This window comes from Nyctibius grandis, chromosome 6, assembly GCF_013368605.1.
Source record: "Nyctibius grandis isolate bNycGra1 chromosome 6, bNycGra1.pri, whole genome shotgun sequence".
Lineage (NCBI taxonomy): Eukaryota > Metazoa > Chordata > Aves > Nyctibiiformes > Nyctibiidae > Nyctibius > Nyctibius grandis.
In genome coordinates, this window is record NC_090663.1 from 88083833 (window position 1) to 88104575 (window position 20743).

General features: G+C 50.2%; 1 protein-coding gene and 1 long non-coding RNA gene across 2 annotated transcripts; both read left to right on the forward strand.

Moving 5' to 3' along the window:
- The first annotated feature begins 472 nt into the window (after window positions 1–472).
- On the forward strand, window positions 473–15451 carry BMP3 (bone morphogenetic protein 3). Its single transcript, XM_068403771.1, has 3 exons — window positions 473–830; window positions 10960–11870; window positions 14249–15451. The coding sequence occupies exons 1-3, from the start codon at window positions 473–475 to the stop codon at window positions 14438–14440; spliced, it is 1461 nt and encodes a 486-aa protein (XP_068259872.1). The 3' UTR covers window positions 14441–15451.
- Window positions 15452–18594: 3143 nt separating this feature from the next.
- LOC137664491 (uncharacterized) lies at window positions 18595–20246 on the forward strand. The gene is made up of 4 exons (XR_011048335.1): window positions 18595–18879; window positions 19213–19361; window positions 19736–19932; window positions 20057–20246. It is a non-coding gene; the product is annotated as an uncharacterized lncRNA (long non-coding RNA).
- The last annotated feature ends 497 nt before the right edge of the window (window positions 20247–20743 follow it).

Here is a 20743-nt window from a genome sequence, read left to right on the forward strand (position 1 = left end):
GCCGGTTTCCCCTCGGCGCTGCCTCCTGCTCGCAGCCGAGCGGGAGGGCGGCGCGATCGCCCGCTGATCGCCCCGGCGCCGGGCTCGCACTCGCGCTCCCGCACACGCGCGTCGCGCACACGCCCCGCAGCAGCTCGCCCGGGCGGGGAGCGCGCAACCGGCTGCGCGGAGAGCAGCACCTCCACCTCTCGCCAAGAGCAACCTGCGCAGCGCGGGGAATAAACACCTCACCGCCAGCGCCGGCCGGAGCGGGCGGGTCATACCGGGGCGCTCTCCTCCACCGTACATTTTTTCCTTTTTCCCCCCAGAAGGAGGAAGCCCCGGCTGCGATTTTTAGCGCAGCCCCACCCGCGCCCGCCGCCGCCGGGGTTGCGTCTGCCCGGACCACGCTCGGTTGGGTTCCTCGGTCTCGCCCGCCTCTGCCTGACGGCCGGGGCGCAGGCGGCGCCGGAGCCCGCCCGGTCGGGGCGGGATGGCGGCGGCGGCCCGGTGGGTGCTGTGCCTGTGCCTGGGCTGGGGCTGCCTGTGCCTGGCGCCGGGGGACGCGCTGCAGGCTGGCTGGGCCGGGCCGCGGCGGCGAGCGGCCGGGGGAGCCGTGCGGGGCGGCCGGGCGAGAGCCGCGGCAGGTGACTGTGGGCTGGGGCAGCGGCAGGAGGAGCAGCGGCGGCGGCTGCAGCCGGCGGACAAGGTCTCGGAGCACATGCTGCGGCTCTACGACCAGTACAGCGGCGGCGGCCGGGCGGCGGCGCGGCCCCGGGACCCGCCGGCGCTGCCCGCGCCGCACCTCCGCCGCGGCAACACGGTGCGGGGCCTCCGCCCGCTGCCGGCCGGTGAGTCCGGGGCGCGGGGGTGGAGGGGGGGCCCCGCCGAGCCGGGGCTGCTGCGGGACCCGGCCCCGGTGCGGGAGCGCTGGCTGCGGGGTGATGCAGCGTAGCGCACGGGCTCCAGCCCGGCAGCGCCGGTGCGTTGGTGCCCCGGGGAGCAGCGCCGGCTGCGAGGCAGCTCTCACCGAGCCGTGGGTCCGTGCCCGGGGAACCTGGTGTAGGGGAGAAGGTGAGAAAAGGGTTAGAAAAGCGATGCCTCGTGCGGCAAGAGTCGCCTGTTTTGGGACGTAACGTTTACATTGTCTCCAGTGTTGAAAATACGGGTCTGTCCCTTCCACTCCCGTGCAGCGTCTCTGCCGCATGATGTCTGAGTACCGTATGAGGGAAGTGGCGTAATTAACGCGTCCTCTCCGGAGTCTCCTTTTATCGGTATTTTGCATGCATAGCTTCTGTTGAAACTGATTTGCATAGGATAGAGCAATAACACGGTCTGGCGATCCTTTAAACCATCTCCAGAGTGCCCGTTTTGAGACGGTGGTGACAGTACTGGCAATTAGGGGCAGTGGCAAATGAGTTTAGTTGAAGCATAGTTTGTGCACGGTAAATACTGCATCTCAGCACCTTTGGCAGTGGCACCGAGATCTCTCCGTGATTACAGACTGGCACGCGCAAGTAGATTTATGAAGACGTAAACTCATTTTTTATAAAGGGGGAAGGGGCGAGTATTTAACGCGGCAGCATCCCGAAAGAACTGTGTCCTGGCAGAAAGGGAAGGCGGCACTGTCTTGGCACTGCATCCCCCAACTCCACTGTTCTGCTTCTTGTGCATCTGACCTCTGAAAGGGCTTAAACGGAAGCGCCACAACCCAACCTTGACCCTTGCTGGGACACGCTTCCCAAATCCACTGCCCCCCAAAAACTTGCTGTCTGCGTGACAGCTGTCCTGCCGCACATAGTGGCCCGATTTGCCAGGCTGTTATTTTTCATTGCACTAGTGGATTGACCCAGAGGCTTTTTCATGGACAAGCATCTGTCAGTAAAACTGGGTGTTGTCTGGGAGTTTCAGGGACCTGCAGTGATTCCTTCCTCTCCCAGAAAACCCAGAGCCGAGTGCCAGACCTCCCTCAGGTTTCTTTGCGAGTCCTTGCTTCTGATTCTTCAAAGGCAACAGTGTCTATTACAGGATAGCTCTGCACAGAGATCGAATGCCGTGAGTAATTAAATGGCTTCGGTGTCTTAGCATTCAACCCTGCAAATGCTCTCCATCATATGTTACTGCAAGTGTTTCTGTCCACGAGAGAGGCTTTAGAGGCTAGAGGCGTAAATACTCTGGTTTTGGAGAACGGAGAGCTGGGACTACCCAGCTGCTGCTCCGACAGAGGAACTCTCTTGTCTTTCTAACATAACCCTTTTTTGCAGTGTAAAGTCTAATATACGTTGCTTTGTTCTAAAATAAGCAGTTCCCTCACTGAAAGAGGGGAAGATATAATTAGGGAAAAAAAAAGGGGGGGGGCTATAATCCCAGCAGAAAGATATTTGCTCCTTTAATCATATCTGATTAAAGATATTTATTGTTCTAAACCTAGAAGGCCTTTGGTTGAAATCCCATCTCTGTGGTCTTTCTGATTGCATTTATGCTCTCACTTGACATTGGGTGGCAGCAGTCCTATAAACACACTATTCACTAATCCCTTTCCTCCTCCTCCAATACTTTCACAGTTCAAGTGCCAAAGCAATAAATTGGAAGTGGTTATAAGCTTTTTGACACTTTTATAAGTGTTTATGCAAAATACTTAACCAGTTAGCTGTTGTCTTTCTCTCGCCATAGGCAGCAGCAGCAGCTCATTTTATAGGGTTATTGATGGCAGAAAAGTGCATTTCCAGAAAACCCTGAGATCAAATGTTCCTCGGGGCGGCGGGGGGAGTGAAAAGGCTTCATCTGGTTTCTGACTTCTTCCTTGCGCCCGGCTGCCTGGCCAGCCCTGCCGTGGAAACGTCACACCCACAGTATTTCCCTTTCGAGGTACTTTGTTTCCAGATCCTCTCCTCTGACTGTTGCACTCCTGGGTTGCTAATTTCAGTCTCCCACAGGCCTCCCCTCCTCCGTAATGTGGCTGCATTGGCTAAATTAATGAACTATGTTGCCATTATGCCTTCAGCACATTTTACCATCCCCGCTGCCAGCCCCTTCAGGAGGCAGTTTTTTGTCTTTCCTAAGAATCTGCCCATTTCTCCTGCATCTACAGCGAGATGCCTTGAAGGAAATGTTTAGTGATTTTATTTGCAGTCTAACCATACATCTTGCAATTTAATTGTGTATTTTTAGGAGAGAAACTGTGTCTTTTCTGCAACACAACTCTTAAATGTGGCTGTGAAACCTTTCTGTCCTCGCTTTTCCCCTGGGGGGCTTCTGGCTCTTCTGCAGCACCCAGGAAAGACCTTTCCCAGATCTCCCAGGTAACCCACCAGACAAAGTTTTGAGACCCTGTAAGTGTGTTGTGCGTTGAGAGCAAGAACTGGTAGGATTCGTTGAAATTTGTCCCTGTTTCTAGTCCAAGAAAAGTGGTGTTGCGTATGGCAGCTGCAGTCTCGCAATGGACAGCCAACAAGAAAGAACTAACGTGATTAATCAAAAGGAGCATCCTAACACCTGACAAATGCAAGTTTCCCTTTCCATGGCTCAGTCCTCTGAGGGGGCAGGGCGAGAGCTTCAGCCCGGCGTGAGCACCTCTGAAGCTTCCATCCTACACTGCCCTGAGATCTCTTATGCACCAGATATGACAGCTAGGCTGGATTATTAGTGGTTTGGGTTTTGGGCTGGGGGTTTTGCCTTTTGATTTTGATGGATGTTTGTGTGATCTTCCATTCAGGCAAATTTGTTTTCCGTTAATCTTGCTAAACTATCTCAAAACATAATTGTTCAGTTTGAGTCACTCAAAAAAGGAACCTTCGACACCAATGACAAAGCTGAAAGAAACCCCAGGCCCCAAATCCTTTACAAGTGAAGTAAGGATGTACATCATTCACAGTATATCTAGTTACATTCCAGCACTGCTCTCTCTCATTTCGTAACTGCTCTAATTTATCTCTGTGTATTTGAGTCAAAGGATGTTCAGCCTGTGATTTCTGTGGCAGCTCTGTCATTGTTGTGGGACGTTTCTGGGGTGACACTAGCAGCCCTTGTCTTGCTTAGGCCAGGCCTCACAGCGAGCTCTGCTTCAGTAAAAATCCTCAGGCAGAGCCTTTTCTGGTTCTTTACCTGTGGGTCCCATGACAATGAGTGGTTTTCCATCCCTTGTGACTCTAAAATGACAGCTAGGAAGACAGATACACTCAGGTTGGAGCCGAACACTTCAACGGCTCTGGCAAGGGTACTCTTAAAACTATGGTTGAGTCTGTGCATCAGTTTCTGCCCAGGACCATTCTTCTCTCCTGCCAGTTAGCGAAAAGGCTGAATGACCAGACCTCTAGCTGATAGAAATCTGCTTACCTTCAGCGTGTCCCGGAGAGGTGTGCTGATCCGCAGCTTCTGAGGCTCAGGATCTGGAGGAAAGATACAGCGCGGAATAAATAAAAGAGAGTGGAAAGATAAAAGCCTCAAACACAAGACTTTGAGTTTGCTTTTGAAAGCACTTGTAATCATAGCATTGCTAAAGGAACATGTCTTGCAAATGAGTCATTTAAAAAAGTCGACTTTAATTGGAGGGACCCTCTAATGATGTTATAGTAAAGCTATACAGTCAGAAATTACTTTAAACACTTTTTTATTGACTGAATTTCAAGTAATTTTAGGTATTATACCTGCCCCTAGGCCAATTCTTGTGGTTTAAGAACTATGTTCTCCTCCTTTTCAAAACACCTTTCTTTCCTTTGTTGTGGTACGAAATGCCCACGCAAACAGGGGAAACCAAGTACTGCACAGGGAAACCAGCTAGTCACCGGCCACCGTCAGCCTGCAAAAACCAGCAGGGGCCCAATTCTAGCCTCTGAGCTCTAGGAACATTAAGGGTCTGCTGTAATGAGAGCTTTAAAAAACATTCGGGCAGGAGACGGTGACGGTGTGGGGTTTTTTGGTTTTGTTTGGGTTTGGGTTGGGTTTTTTTGCTGTATGCCTATAAATAAAATGCGAGCAGCAGCATCCTGGTAGTTTTTAGGCAGAAAACTGTGAAGCTATGATTTGGGCAGGCTGGCTCCAAATCTGCAAACCATCTCTAAGGCAAATGGGCAGGATCTGTAGGTTTGGCCTCTCAGGACCAGATCCAGAATTTGAATTTTCTGGCTTCTCTTACCACCTGTCTCGCTGTAGTGTCGTGCACGTGGGTGACCTGTGCTCGCAGTCCCCAGTCAGTCACCGTTTCCAGAGCACATCACTTCACGTGTGAAGAGTTCTGGCACGGGGGGACAGAGCGTGCACGATTTGGTTTTCATACAGCTGACCCCCTGCCACCAGCTGAAGTGGAATTAGTCATGACTGTGAGAAGGAGCAGAGTTGGCTTTTTGTGTTCCCCTTCCCAGATTTGTGTACTTTATTGATGCAACCTCCTTACTTGCTTCACTTATGCTAGCTTTGAGTTTGATATTGTGTTTAGTTTTCAGACCTGCTGCGGTCTTTCTGCTTCAGATGTATAGAAGAGAGATCGTTTGCTCACTGTGCAGCACATGTACGATGTGCAATGTGCATATTTGTGGTTTGCGTATCATAAAATCCCCATGTAAGTTAGATCCTGAGCACGCACCGTCGCCGCTTCTTGGAGTTCTTTACTGAAGTAGCTGATAGCTTTAATCAGAGTGGTGGACTTTTTATGTATTAAGTTACTAGCTGCTATGACCTTATCTGCTTTGCTAAAAGAATATTAAAACCAGTTTGGTACAAAGTCCTGTGCTCTTTAAAAAGAGAGAACTGGATTCTATATTTTTCTTTTGCAAAATACTCAAATTGGTAAGGGGGAAGCAGCAATCAAGTAAGAGCAAAATTGGGAGAAAAGAAGAAATCTGGCTTCCAAATTTGTGTTCCTGTTCTGGAACCTTGTTCCCATTTCCAGCTCTGAGTGAACTTCTGTAGCTGGGCTATGAACCCATGAAAACAAAGTTTTACAACGGAAACACTGATACATTCTTAACTGTGCACTGGCACAAGGGCACCGCTTTAATATCTCATTTTAATGATGGCTAATGATGACTATATAACTAAATAGTCCTCGTTATTGCATCCTTTTTCACCCGTGGGATAGATTTGGCAGTCCATAAAAATGTCAGTGCATCCTGTACGAAGGTAAACACACCACATGTTAGCGGACCCGTTCCAGCTTATTGATGCCTGGAAGTGCCCCTCGTAACAGGAATATGTTCATGCCGGTGATGTCGGTCTCCACGGACCTGCTGCTTTTTCTTAAAATACCTTTTTAATGCCAGTAACAGGCAATCCATACAGCTGTGGGTTATTGCAGGAAGGTGAGGAAGCACGGGCCGTGCCTCTGAAGATTCAGCGGGTGCAGGTACGTCAGCTGTAGTGCTGTAAGCAGGGTTGCTTTCTGGTCTGATCTACTGGTAAATAAGCTGGCATCGTGATACCCCAGACAGTGGGGGACAGCACACCCTGACTTGGCATCTGGGTGACAGCCACCTGCGTGACAGAGCAAGGCTTTTCTGCTTTAGGCCTGGAGAGATGGTGCCTCCCCTCTCCCCCTGCCCTGGAGAGCTCTGTTGTCACTCGTGTAGGAGACTGGGGGAGCGACACTGGCCCGGTACAAGCTTTGCCACGGTGCTACTGGGGTCTGGGTTTCATTTGAGCACGGGGAGAGCACACAGTTGAATAATGACCTGCATACAGGCTGAGGAGGCCAATGAATCTGTAGCCTGTCCATTTAACTGCATGTACCTTCCAGATTGTACCTTACGTGAATACAATGAGATGTTCTCCTTGTCAAGTACCTTTCTGCCCAGCCCTGGCTGCCGCTCCAAAGCTCTGCACTGTAGAAGCAAGCAATGCTAACAGTGCAGCAATGCCACGTCTTACCTATTGCAATTCAAAAGAGCTCTGTAATGCAGAGCTTGGTCTTGAAAATTCCTCATGAGGCTGGCAGCGACGTACGGTGATCCGTTGAAGAGGGCCAGAGATTGCTGTTAAAATCTGGCCTCAGAGTATCTGGCAGGTAGCAGCGTATTCCTCGCATGTAGCTCTGTTGCACATTTTTCCTTCGCTCGTTTCCTCTTCTCCTCCTTACGTGCTTCGTTGCTGAGAGGTCTTCTGCACTTCCTATTTTGCACTACAGAAGAGCAAAGCTGAGTTAGCAGAACTCACCTTAAGTAAGAAAGAACTACAAGACTTAGCTTAAGTAGTGGTGCTTCGGTAGAAAAAACCTGCTGCTCGCAGACTTGGGAGGTGTATCCCGTGAGGCGGGGAAGTTACTGCTGCTGAAATCATACTGGGCTGCCACTGAATTGCCTTGTGTACTGCTGCAGGTGAGTGCAAGGGTTACTAAGTACAGCCGCTCGGAGAGGAACGTGCCAGGCAGTAAGGCGGCAGACCTGGCTGCGGGTTTGCTCCAGCAGCTGCCCGCGGTGCAGGGACACCCAGGGACTGTAAGATCTTCCCACTGCTGCTGTATCCCGAGCCAGCTCGGGCAGAGGATGAGCTTCTGTCCAGCATCCCTTTGAAGGGTCACATTTCAGTATCAGATCATTCCTTGTCTGGGCAACTAGCACAAAGAAAGCTGCTGTTTTCACCACTTTTGTTTCATATCGAAAATATAAGACAAAAGTGATGCCACGATCGTCTAGGGCATGGGTTTCTGGGCCTGTGTTTTACTTTTTTCACCTCAAAGCAGACCTTATTCTTCTAGACCGATACAGGGCTTTGTTGCAAGGAGATCTCGTTGCCTTTGAGATCTCAGAGGTCTTGTTATAGAGGGCAGACTGGCCAGAGGCCTTAGCTGCGCTTCGGCAGTCTGCCTCTTTCTACTGGCAGCTGAGCACTTGTTGATGAACTTCACCCTGCAGTTTGGCCCCCATTTAACACGGAGCTATTGATGGCAGCATCCTAGGAAATACCATTTACTGCACATGGGCAAGGTGTTAGAATTAAAGCCCTGCTTAGATTTGGCTTGGGTTTTTTGTTTGGGCTGCTTTGGAATTAGCGAGGGGGGAAATCAATCCATCAAGCTGTTGGTATGAGAGGAGTTGTCAATGTAAGTCATTGTAAAGACTAAAGTCTCAGCTCACATCAGCCAGTAAAACTTCACTGGTGTCAGCAGAGCAAGCTGCATGAGGCTCATGGAAACTTCCCGCATCACTGTAAAATTTGGTTAGATGCTACTCAATACTTCCCGAAAAGTTTAAACTGTGCTTCTGACCTCGGCTACTAGTTTAAACTACGTTGTCGTGGGGACAGATTTTCAGCAGTTTTTGTCCTCTGGATTTAAGGATGAAGTTTCATTTAAGTGAAATTAAATTTTCCTGAGGAAAAGGTGCATTTGTAGATACTGTAAAGCTGAATCTTCCCTGATTCGTCTGTCATTTTTGAGGGTAGTGACTAGCCTGGGGAATGCTTATTTCAGGGCATTGCTCACGTCTGAGAGTCGGGTATCGCTGTCACACGACGGGTGTGTTTGACACGGTGTTCCTAACCTGGGACAGAAACACACAGTTGGGTTTGTCTAAGCCAGAAGCCAGCAAAGCCCGTAGACATCGGCGCTGGCCGCTAGTAACTGGTTTCAAGATGATTTTGCGGACTGAATGATGGGGAAACTCTTCAGAGCCGTTTGAGCTCGGAGGTCATTGAGCGAGAAGACAGCACCACCTACCGCGAGTGCTTGGTCTGGGCTCTAGAGTTAACCACGGAGAGTGGCTTCTCGGGTTTTGCTTTTCATCACAACTATGTATTCCTCCTGTGTCTGTTTCACACCATCTAGGGTTTCCTCATAAACAAAAGCAGCTTGTTTTGTGTTCCACTACGATATGCCAATTTAGAACAGGCAGTATTTGTTAAGTGGAATTCTTATTAAAAATTAAAATCAAAACTTGTCATTCAACATAGAACAGCGATTCAAATAACTTCTTTAACAGGTGCTCGTGAGACATCATAAATTCTGGTTCCTAAGACTGATGTACTTAGTGCTCTGCCAAATTACATATTAACCTGATTATATTAGTGATTGCAAACCAAGCAGAGGTCAGGTCCTCGTGTGTGCTTAGTACCAATGTAATAAACAGCTGGGTTTGGCTTGAGGAGTTAAAAGAAGGATCGAATTCGAAGAAAATCTAGTTCCCCAGGCATAAGTAATAACGAGAAATTGGATGGGTTTGGTACGTCAGTTTTCAGCTATTGGGAGTTTACCTCTGTGATCCACTGTCCGGCTGGGCTGAATGGATGAACAAGGGTGTCTGCCATGAACGATTTGGCCTTTTTTCCCCTCTGTTTCACTGAGAAAAGCGCATGTTGTTTTTTTCCCTAATTTAATGAAGCTATTCATGTGATGTATTAGGGAGAGGGTTCTGTCTTTCTAGTGAGACCAATTCCTGCTTTTTTAATGTATTGGTTAGAATGTTGATGAGAAAGAAAAGTTTAGAAGAAGAAGCCACTTAGATTGTTGGGGTGGGGATGGAGAGGCAGAGGGTGAATAACAGTCTTTTGCTGGGCTTCTCTAAATGGCATTAGTAGTTGGGATATCACAGGCTGGAAGCACAGAATGTCACCCAGAACATAAAGCCATCAAAATCTTTGAAAGATCAGTACTCTAAATGATGTTTTCACTTGCTTGGGCAGGGGACTTACTACAGTGTTTTGAGGGTGGAAGCAGGGAGGCTGTTCTTCCCTAGTCCATGGGCCTCTCTGTGCTTATCATTGCTTGGAATAAAAAAAAAAAAGGCAAAACCTTTGCAAAATTCTGTAAACTATAACTTCTCTTCAGCCTCCAGAGAGGGTTTTGACATGCCATGATGTCGAAGAAGCATTTAACTCCGTGTTCCCTTGTTTTCCTAATGTGTTGGGCTGTTTCCAGCCCTTTGGGGGGCTGCAGACCATACCTTTGCTTTGCTGTATTTCACTTTTCCATGCAGCCTGGTTTTATGGCTCTCAATAGCACTTTAACATTTGGGTCTGTATTTCTCTCACTCTGAAGGACAGATGTAACTGCAGTCCAAGCAGGAAATTTTAAACCAAAAATTAAACCGTAGCCCCAAGCCTTTCTGTTGCACCCTACAGGGGATTCAAGTAGTCAGCCGTCTGTTCTCGCAGATCAGCCTGTGTCAGGAGTGTATCTCTGCGTTTGTGCAAGATACCTGTGGTTAGGCTGACTTCTCTAACTTCACAGCTAGGGGAAACCCCACTGTCCCCTGCATCCCCCTCCTAACCGGGACAGTAACATCCCGACCGTGAAGGAGGATTGTCCTTGGCTTGGTTCCCTCTGCACAGAAGCAAGTGGGTGCGTTTTGCCACCACCTCCCCCCCCAAAACCAAGACATTCTTTTGGTTATTGGGGTTTCTCTAGTGCTGTCTGCCTGCCTTCAGCTGTACTAGTAAACACATTCTAACTGGCATGAAAATTGATGAAATGTCCTAAGTGGAATGACTACATTTACCCAGTGTAATTGAAGCAGTCCTGGGCCTGATTATTCTAGAGGGAAACTTCAGTTGTGATTAGTGTCTGACGTAGCCAAAAGGCTGTCAGACAGGCACGTGTGTCTTTAGCTCATTATAAGTGAGGACAGGGCAGCCATAGTCACCTAAGTGCATTTTGAGGGGGGGGGGGCTGGAAATGTTACAGAAAGAGGAAGACAAAAGAGCGAAACTTTCCTATGGCATTGTTCAGATTTCTGGATGATAAAGTCTTTAGCGTGCCAGTCACAGAGCTGTGTTCCTGTGACCTAGTCTGTTTCCTGAATTCAGAGGAGCAGTGGGAAAAGTGTGAGTATTTCTGGATGGAGATACAAGGAAGTCAGATTGAAAGTGTGTGATTTATGGTCACAAGTTTACCAGCTTGGTTATGTTTCTGAGTAGTGGCCTAAACCTGTTCCCACAGCACTGCCTGAAAATTTCCCGTGCACTGAATGTATAACCTAGAAAGCAACGCGCTCGGCCCTTTCTCTGTAACATGTTGAAATGCCCATATTCTTATCTAAGTATTTCTTCTTCTAGGGAGCCCTGAAAGCCAAGAGATGTACGTTTTTAACTTGACATCACTCACCGAGTCTGAAAACATCTTGTCAGCTTCGGTGTATTATTATATTGGTGATCTGCTGCATGCTAAGTGGAACTGTTCCCAGTCCAGAGGCTGTTCTCGTCACGAGCACAGGAAACCTGACATTCAGGTACATCTTTCAGTTTGGACCTTTCCTTCTGTTGGGAACCAGACTCGGAGCCTGGGACATTTCCTCATAAATGTCTCCACTGCTTACCAGGATGTCCTTTCCTGGCAGTGGAAGGATATCACTCAGCTCCTGCATGATGCAAAACAAAACAATGAACTCCTGATCAGTGTGAAAATGTCTCTGACCAGCCATTACCCCTGGAAAAGGGCACCTTCTCGCTGTGAGCCCTACATTCTGATTTATGCCAATGATTCTGCTATTTCAGAGCCAGAGAGTGTTGTCTCTAGTTTGCAAGGGCACCGTCATCCACTGGCAAGGGTCTTTCCCAGGCCAGAAAACCACGCGAGGAGCAGCACCGGGAGGCGGCGGCGAAAACGCTCCACGGACGTCCTGTTGCCGTTGCAGAATAACGAGCTTCCAGGAGCCGAGCACCGGTACAAGGAGGATGAGCAATGGGAAGACAGAAAGCCCTACAAAACCTTCCAGCCACGGTTAGCAGAGAGGGCAAAGAGTAAGAAAAAGCAGAGGAAGAATCATCACCAGAAGAGCCAGACTCTGCAGTTCGACGAGCAGACGCTGAAGAAGGCGAGGAGGAAGCAGTGGAACGAGCCAAGGTACTGTGCCCGGCGCTATCTCAAGGTGGATTTTGCAGACATTGGCTGGAGCGAGTGGATTATTTCCCCTAAATCCTTCGACGCCTATTACTGCTCAGGGGAGTGCCAATTCCCGATTCCAAAGGTACGGTCTTCATTGATTCTTTTGCACTGTCTGTTACTGTAAACCATGCGTTTTCTTTCCTGCATCAGTAAAAGGCTGGTCACCTGTTATGTGTTCGGATCTAGTAAATAAGTGGTATCTTTGTCTTGTGCTCCAAGGAGCAGTGGTTAGAACAGCTAGTAAAAAGACAGGCTTGTAAAGGTAATTAAAAAAATATTGCACTGTATTAGTTTTTTGTCCAGAACCCAAATTGCCATAAAACATTTCCTGAATAGCGCTTACGATATGTGAACTCGTTATTAACCTGTTTAATAAACATAATGCAAGCCAGATCCAGAAAATTGCTTATTAGACAGTAGTAGTTACGCCCCGAAGGAGTCTCTGCTGCCAGATCCACGCTGGGGTCAGCATAGCACGCTCTAGGAAAAAATGTTGTGCCTCGTGAGGCATGACTGTCACAGTGACGGAGAGACTCTGTGGAGCTGTAGGAGCAGTTGGGACGCTCTAAGTGTGATCAAGAGAGTCAAGTGAATCACTTCTGTGGCAGATCAGCTGGATCCGAAAGCACTGGATCCCGGCCAGCTGACTTCTGAAATGTCCTCTGGTTTTTATGAGATTGTTGCATGTGAGTAGCGAGAAAGGGTGATGGGCTCAGAGCCCTGTGACTTAGATGGATGAACTCAGCTCCTTAAAAACAAACACTCAATGTCATTATTAGCAGCACGGACCCCCCTGGAGTCTAGCGAAACCTGGAAGTGGGATGCGGTATTGGAGGCTGGCCTAAAATGAGGGTTACGCACAAGTAACGCCTACTGGAAATGTCAGTAAAGGTAGGGCTTCTGGCCTCGCTGTAACCTCACGTTCAAGAGTCTCTCTTCCTGCCACGGTGAACCCTTAGCAGTTAGTTCAGAAATTTACGTGGCATTTCAGTGGCTTAAGGACCCAAGGGAGTCACCCTTTGCAAATGACAGGTGGAGAAATGTACCAAAGGGGATGGAGCCCAGAGACAGAGAGCTGAGGAAGGCAGGAGTCTCTCTTTGAAGGAAGAGATTACTTACCTGACTGCCTCCAACTGCAATGGCAGGCTTTCAGATCAAAGGGAAAAATGAAAGGGAACAGGAAGAGAGAGAGCCATTACCTTTGAATACATTGCACTGGGCCTTTTACTTCATTGTTGATGGGCACTATGCTCTGTCAAACCAGTAACTCAGCACACAGGTCAGAGATTTTAAAAGCGCTGGGCCTGGGCTCTTCCATTCTAACTTTAAGGACACATAAGTTATAAAAATGCCCGTTGTATCTCTCTGCTTAACACTCGGTTAGCGTTTCCAGTTGTAGCATTAGTTATAAAAGCGTCATCCCAACCATAAAAGAGTGTTGCTCTGTTTTTTGTTTAGGAGAAAATGGTACCTGATACTTAAACCAGAAGAGTTCAAGTACCTCAGTTCAAAGGAGTGCAAAAAAAAAAGTGTCCGAGGCAGATACTTAACAGTTAAGACTGATTTTTCCAAAAGCAAATCGTCTCTCATCGCAGCAACACTGCCAGCTGCACATTGGGCCCAAATGATCTTGTTCCATATATTTCTCGGTGGCATCTGACTGAGCATATTGAACTGTGTGATTCCCAGGCTCCGTGTGTAAGAAGAGCTCTAAAAAGCATTGTTCAAGTTTCACTCTTACAAAAACCAAAAGCCTTTGGCTAAAAACTGCATCTTGTGCATTTTTCACGCTCGCCTGTCTTCCGTACAGATGCTTGGATTTGGAAGGGTTGGGGGGTTCAGAGGTAAAACTTGGCTACCTTTTCATTTCTATGAATATGTTCATTTTTATTTTTATGAGTGTATTAATGTATTCTGGTTCTGTGAACAAATACAGTTACCTCACTGGTCAGATTCGCTTTTTGTGCACATCAAACCAAAGTGTGTTCCTATGTACATGAGTATAAATCCAGGAAACTTTGTCCTTTGGAGAAAAATGTCACCTTAATAGGAGGTGCGACTGACATGGGATTTGGGGCTCAGTTACTCAGCAGTGTCGCTGTACTACAGATGAGAGGTGATTTGGTATGGAAGAAGGAGCAAAACAACCTGACCTTGCACGAGAGCAAACTGGAACAATTAGCATCGTGGTGTAAAGCACTTCTCTAATCTGTACGCGTTTTATCCGCTCGTGCTTACATCCAGTGGCCGAAAGAACCAGACCAGATGAGCATTCCCTGCTGCTGGCTCAGGGCAGCTACGGTGACAACTGGAAATGGTCGAGTAGAAGACCCATTTTACAACTAGTCCCCCGTGGAGTTTCCACAGGGCCCTTCTTCAAAAAACTGTTTTATTCCAGAGTATGTGGGTCCATTGTAACATGTGTGCAGTTACATCTTCTGCTGTGTCTTTCTCTTGCAGGCCTTGAAGCCATCCAACCATGCCACCATCCAGAGCATAGTGAGAGCCGTTGGGGTCGTCCCAGGAATTCCTGAGCCTTGCTGCGTTCCTGACAAAATGTCTTCTCTTAGTATCTTATTCTTTGATGAAAATAAAAATGTCGTTCTTAAGGTGTACCCCAACATGACAGTGGAATCCTGTGCATGCAGATAACATCTTGGGACACCCTTTTGAAATGCTGAGGTGACACTTGCTGGTTGGGGGGGTGTTTCATGATACCTACTTTTCATTTGCACTGCCAATGCATTTCCTTTGGACTAAAAATTTTTAAAAAAAAACAACAAATCCAAAAACAGAGGATGGAAATGGAATGGATTCCAAACAGCAGTTCCAAGGAAAGTGAGGATACGAACTTCATTCACCTCTGAATCTGACCATGCCACAAGTCTTGGCAATGGGGACTGACTGTTTATGGTGAAATCAAGAGACGAAAGAGGAATTTGCAGAAGACTCTTCAAGATTTTTGAGACTGCCAGAAGGACATACTGATCTATTTTTGTACAAGACTTTGGAAGCAGCAGTAGCTGTTAATTTTTGTCTCTGTTCTTATGGTGACTCATGGGGAGGGAGATCAGAAATATATTATTCTGCATTTTAAAGCTAAGCTTTCTGCCTTAGGTTATTGAGTAGTGCAGCAAGGAAGAAAAACAAATCTGACACCCTAAGAGCCTTAGATAATCCAACTTAGACATCTATCTCCTTGGTATGACATGTCACCAACTGCACGTGTGTATTCATTTTCATTGCTGCATTCTTAGTAGTTCAGCTTATTAGTTGTCAGTGCCCTCAGTCAGAAGAGCACAACACACAGTACTGCTGCGTGCATAATTGTGGTGTCTCAAAAGCAAAGACACTTCTTCCATGCCACTATGGAAACTCAGCAGGCCAAGGGGTAAGAAAGATTGACACTCAGTGAAGCGGCTGAGTGACTTGTTCACAACACATATTCTAGAACATAGCTGCAAATAATCTATGAGGAAATCATGGTAGTTGATTCCTGACGTGAAATTATTTGGTGCATAATTCTTATCTGTAGGCCTTCACTAGGATTATTTGATCAAAACTGCCTCTGGTTGGTGAGTTTTGATTGTTACATTAATCAGATAGTAGGTTGTTCTTTTTTCTTATCTCAGTTCGCTTCTACTCTGAAAATCACATTTGTTGTACCTATGCTGTCAATTTAAGATTTCTTACTAGCAGGTTTTGCACAATAAAAACACGAAACATTCTGTCAATGACTTTATCCACCAAAAAAGTCACTTGAGAAACTACAAGCAGGAAAGAAAACATCTATGCAGGCACAGCTGCAAAAGGTTTGTTCTGTTACGGAGTAAATGTTCACAGAAATACTTTAGACAGAAGTCGGGTTCCATTTCCAGCAGCACGATCTATAGAGGATTATGTTTTTTAAAGGACTTTTGGCTGGTGAGAGCGGTGTTTTAGTTCACACTAAGAGTGAACATCAAACAATGTTTTCCATAAGTTACCTTCATAACTGACTGTCTGAAATAGTGTGTTTAAAGGGCAAATATTCATAGAAAATATGTTAATTCCCCATCATCATGAGAGTTAAATCTCTACTTTGGAGACAGCAATTCCTCAGCATATTGAAAGTGACAAGTTTTCCTACGAAGGTGCCTTTTTGCGGCTATTTGAGGCTAGTTCAAAGGCTTGGTCATTGGTTTTTGTATTTGGTCACCGGTGCTGTTGTGTTTAACAACCTGCGCCTGTGCAAGAGTGTGAGAGGTGCAGAGGTGGAATAGGTAGCCTAGGGATCCTTTCAGCGATTGCTTTTTACCTGCACAAAGTCTCAGTGGAAGCTAACAGGAGTTTAACTTAAAAAAAACCCAACACCCACACCGATTAGTCCCAGATGCAAGTTACGCTTCCCCTGCTCGCACAGCATACCCCTGCAGGCAGAGTCCCAGAGTGCCACCGAATACATGTTATTGGCTCCAATTAAGCAACAGATTAGCACAGCCATCTAACGCGGTTGCTGTGTGGTAGGATTCCAAGAGCAGCGTATTGCCTTGAAGGTTCTGTTCCCTGGAACTGGAGAAGTCTCTAGAAATGGAGAAAAGTGCCATCTTCCACATCTAGGAGCAGAACTGCCCCCAAAACCAAGCAGTAAGCATGAAGCTGTGCACCTCTAGATCAAGGTTCATTTGATCCACTTCCATATGCAGGAGAAAAGTCAGATATTCTGTATGCAAATCGGATGGACTTGAAAACAGGAGGAAGAAAGCTGTGCTTTTCTCCTGGCTGAAAAGACAGGGGGTTGTGGACAACCACGACCTTTTCATGGCTGCGTCTCGGTAATGGAAAAGAGCCCGTCTCTGGTGTGGAGCTGGGCGGGCTCCTGCCTTGCCTTGGAGGTCAGGCAGAAGTAGTCATGTGCAGAGGCTGCACGTACCATAGGGCTCACCCTTTAATCCGCTGTCCCACCCTTGGGGCCAGTGTCATTAGGACGCATGGGGGATGCCACTGGCTAAGCCGATGACAGGCTTGGATTTTCAGTAGACCTCAGGCCCTGCAAGCGCAGATGCAGCGGTTTCTGATGGTTGTCCTTTGTAAGAGCTGCGCAGGTAAGTCCATCACTTACACAGTTCAGCGTGACAACGGCTGCTGTTAAAAAACACACAAGCTCAAACAATAAAATCTCATCTTCAGTTTATAGAGAGCTTGTGGAAAATACATTTCATAGAGCTTGACAAGGCAACCTCAGCCTTGTGCCAGGGCGTCCCGTCCCCTTGTTCGAGGGGAGCTGGCTGGTGCAGTGCTGCACTCTTACTGCCAGAATCATTTCCTTCACGGTAGTTTTGAGGGTCTTGAGGTGTTCACCTCGTGGCCGGAGCAGAAAGGTGGGAGCTGCTCAGTAGCCCCCAAGGGCTGGATTTCTCCACGCGTCACCCCATGCTCGGACTAAAGCGCATCAGCGCCGCCGCTTTTTAAATGTCCTTTCCGTGCCCGCTTCTTAACAAAAAAAAAAAAAACAAAAACAAAACAAAAAAAAGCGGTGCTTTAAACGGGGCGCGGGGGCGGGCGGGGGCGGGTCTCGGGGCGGGGCGGAGAGGGCCGCACAAGAGCGGCGGCGAGCGGCGCGGGCGGTCGCGAGTTTCGTTCCGGTCCGCGCGGCGTTGGCGGCGGCTCCGCGTCGGAGCAGGTGAGGGGCCGCGGGCGCGGCGGGTTTGGGAGGGGCGATTCTCCGGTCGGGGCGATCCCCCGGTGGGGTCCGAGCTCTGCGCTCCCGGGGCTGGTGGGGGGGCGCGGAAGCGGCCCCGGGCCGAACGCTGCCCCGGGCTCGCCGGGGGGGTGTTGGGGCCGAGCCCGTGTCCGGGCGGGGGGGAGCAGGGGCAGCCCCGTCCGGCTCTCAGCTGCTCGGTATTGGGGCCGGGCAGGCTCTGCCGCTGCCGGCGCGGGGGGGCTCCGGCGGCGCCGGGCGGGTCCCGGTGCCCGCACGGGGGGGGGGAAAGGTCCGCGGCTGCTGGCGCCAGGGGCGGTCGTGGGGGCGGGCGGGGCTGCGCTCCCGGGGCGGCTGGGCCCTGCTCCCCGTGGGGGCTTTTGGGCCGGGGGGGGGTTCGGGGGGCGGGCGCGGCGGTGCAGGCGATGGCGGCGAAGTAAAGCCTGCGAGAGCGCTAGCAAAGCGCCGTCCGGGCTGCGGTGGTGCCGCCCCGCAGAGACGTGGGGCCGGACCCTGCGCGGTTCCCGAGCGCTCCCCAAAAGTGCCCGTGGGGCGCAGGGGGCGCAGGGCTGCGGGGTTGCTACAGCCCCCCCCCCCAGCCCTCGGTGTCGCAAGCTGAGGGGGTCAGAAAGCAGGCGGGGTGAGCTGCTTGGGGGCCCGAATAACGGAGGCCAGGTGTTGTGTTCGTGGGGCTCGAGGACAGGCTCGCGCGGCTGATTTGGGGGGCTCAGGAGCAGAGGTGAGCGGTGCGTTTTCGGGAGGTGAGAGAGGGGACTCGGTGGTGTGGTTTTGGGGTCGGCAGCAGAGGCGGAGCGCTGCGTTTTTGGGGCTGGAGAGCAGGCTCGGCAGCTGGGTTTTTGGGCTCGGCAGCGGGCGCTGCGTGAGCTGGTTCGGGGCCCAAAAGCAGAAGGTAGCTCGGCCGTTTGTGCCGGGGAGCGGGAGGGCGTCGGGGGGCCGCGTGGGAAAGCGTCGGGTGGGCAGGGTGCGTGGACGTTGGCCGGAGGCGGGGGTCCGGTCCCGTCGGAGCCCGAAGTTCGGGGAGGCCGGCACGCAGCGGGCCGTCGGAGCCGAACGTGCGAGGTGGTCTCCGGGGGCCAGGGTGCTTTTCAGACCCTGTACGCCCTCTTTGAGTCTCGCTCTTCTTTGCGCTCCACTTTAGAACGGATATTAACTAAACCATAATGCAAACTAATCCGTATTTATATGACGTACAGGTATGAGGCTTTATAGGAAAAGCGCCGACGTGACGGCGATTGATTTCGGACCTTGCCGCAGCCGGGCTGAAGGAGAAGGAGCCGAAGCGAAGCGGGGCTTCAGCGCGGAGCTGGAGCTTCGATTAGCCGGAAGCGGAGGGAGCGGGAGCCGCAACGAGACGGGGGGGCGTCCGCCGTCCGGAGCGAGCAGCGGGGAGGTGAGTTGCCCTCCTGCCGGCGGGGAGCCCGGCCTCTTCCCTGGGGGACCGAATCCGCGCCTCCGTCTGCGCGGAGGGTCTGTCGCGGTCCCCTTCCCGAGGGCAGAAGCGAGGGGCGGCCCCCGGCTGTGCCGGGGCAGCCGCGCTGCGAGGGGGCTCGGGCGAGGCGGCGGCGCCTCCCCGGTACCTGGCAAAGGGGAGAGAACCCGTCCGGTGGGAGCTCCCGGGGCGCGCGGCCTGGCCCCGCACGGCCCCGCTGGCAGAATCCTCCCCCGTCCGCCGGGTGCGACAAACAGGTTCATTTTCTGCCTCTTTTTTTTTTTTTTTCCCCAGCGTCGCCTTCTGCGTCACACGAAGAAAATCCTGCGCGGTCGATTCCGCTCGCTGCTCGGGTAATGGCGCGTCCGGGGCCGGGGGAGCGGGCAGAAACGTTCTGGAGTTCGAGGACCCTCCAGGTACTCCACGTCAAACCCAGAGAAAAGGTAAACTCGCAGAAAAGCTGGTGGAAAACTGCAGTTAAGAGAGCACGCCCCGTTCCCGAAGCGGTGCCTCGGTAGTTAGGAGAGTTTTCCTTTCCGCTAAAAGAAGGAACTTTCGCCCCGGATAAACGAAGGGCTGCCCGTTACGTTCTTTGGGGTCAAGCGTTTGTCCTCTTTGCTCCTGCTAATTGTACGGGCGAGTTGGAAATAGCCTTTTATACGCACGACTAGGATTTTGAGTCGTACGTGGCGTCAGCAGAGTTAACTGCTGAGCACCTAGATGCCGGTAGAAACGTAATGAGCGGAAGATGATGGAAACGGATGTTTTAACTTGATTTTTATTCCGTGTTTGTTTTATCGTTGCTTTTTTTGCACAGAGGCGGTTTCCCAGGACAGACGGGTAGCCGCGCCGTAAGAAAAACGTGCGACGCGGGACGTCCGGGGCGAGGAGCGGCGTCCTAGAGTCGCGTCTGGGGTGGCAAATTCCGTTCAAGAAAATTGGCAGAGTCTGGTCTCTAGGTTTGCTGATTCTTTATTGAAGCGACTCAGAGTTGGACCAGCCCCGCAGCGAATGGTACGTGACTCAAATTCGCTACCGGTGTATGTAGAAACTAATAAGTCATTGCATGGCAGACTTCTCCCGAGCTTCTGTTAAAATTTCACCAGCTATGTCAATTCCTCTTTCTTCCTTTGTCCAGAGCGCACAGAAGCCCGTTCTTCTCCGTCGGCCAGCGGATCTTGATCTTATGGTTCCGCCTGGGCTCCGGTCAACGCCCCATCCTCGATGTTCTGGCCGTGGTCAGCGTCCCGTCTCGACCAGCGTCTCCTAAGTATTAACCTAAACCGAGTGAAGTCTAAGTTGTATAATAAGTTCTGTTTAGAACCTTATTTCTACTAATTCTTATTTGTAAGTATTTGCGGCCAGCGGAAAAGAATGCAGGGACTCTGGGATCAGAGGGGGCGAGGGGGGAAAGCCCTGAGGCTCCTTTATTGTTATTCTAGTGGCCTATTGAAATGCTACAGTGCAGGGAGGAGGCAGTTTGAGATAACGTGGACATCCATTCACGTGCTAAGCGCTCATCCCCCCCGCTCTGGGAAGAGCCGCAGTGCTGTGGGCTCAAGCCATCAACGGCCATTCCTTGTTTTCAGTTCTGTGTTCAGAACCGCCCTTGAACACACGTTTACTTCTTTCCTGCCTCAAAGGGCGCCCTGAACTGCTCAGGGCTCCTTTATCTTAAAAGCGAGCGAGAACTATTCTCGGTGCCGCGTTCCCACGCGAATGCTCTGCTCCGCAAGTAAAGCGCGGCTGTTTGCGGGCTGCTGGCCTTCCCCGAGTATTCTTTTAAGGTAAAAAAGGTTAAGCGTGCATCCTTTTTACTAGAATC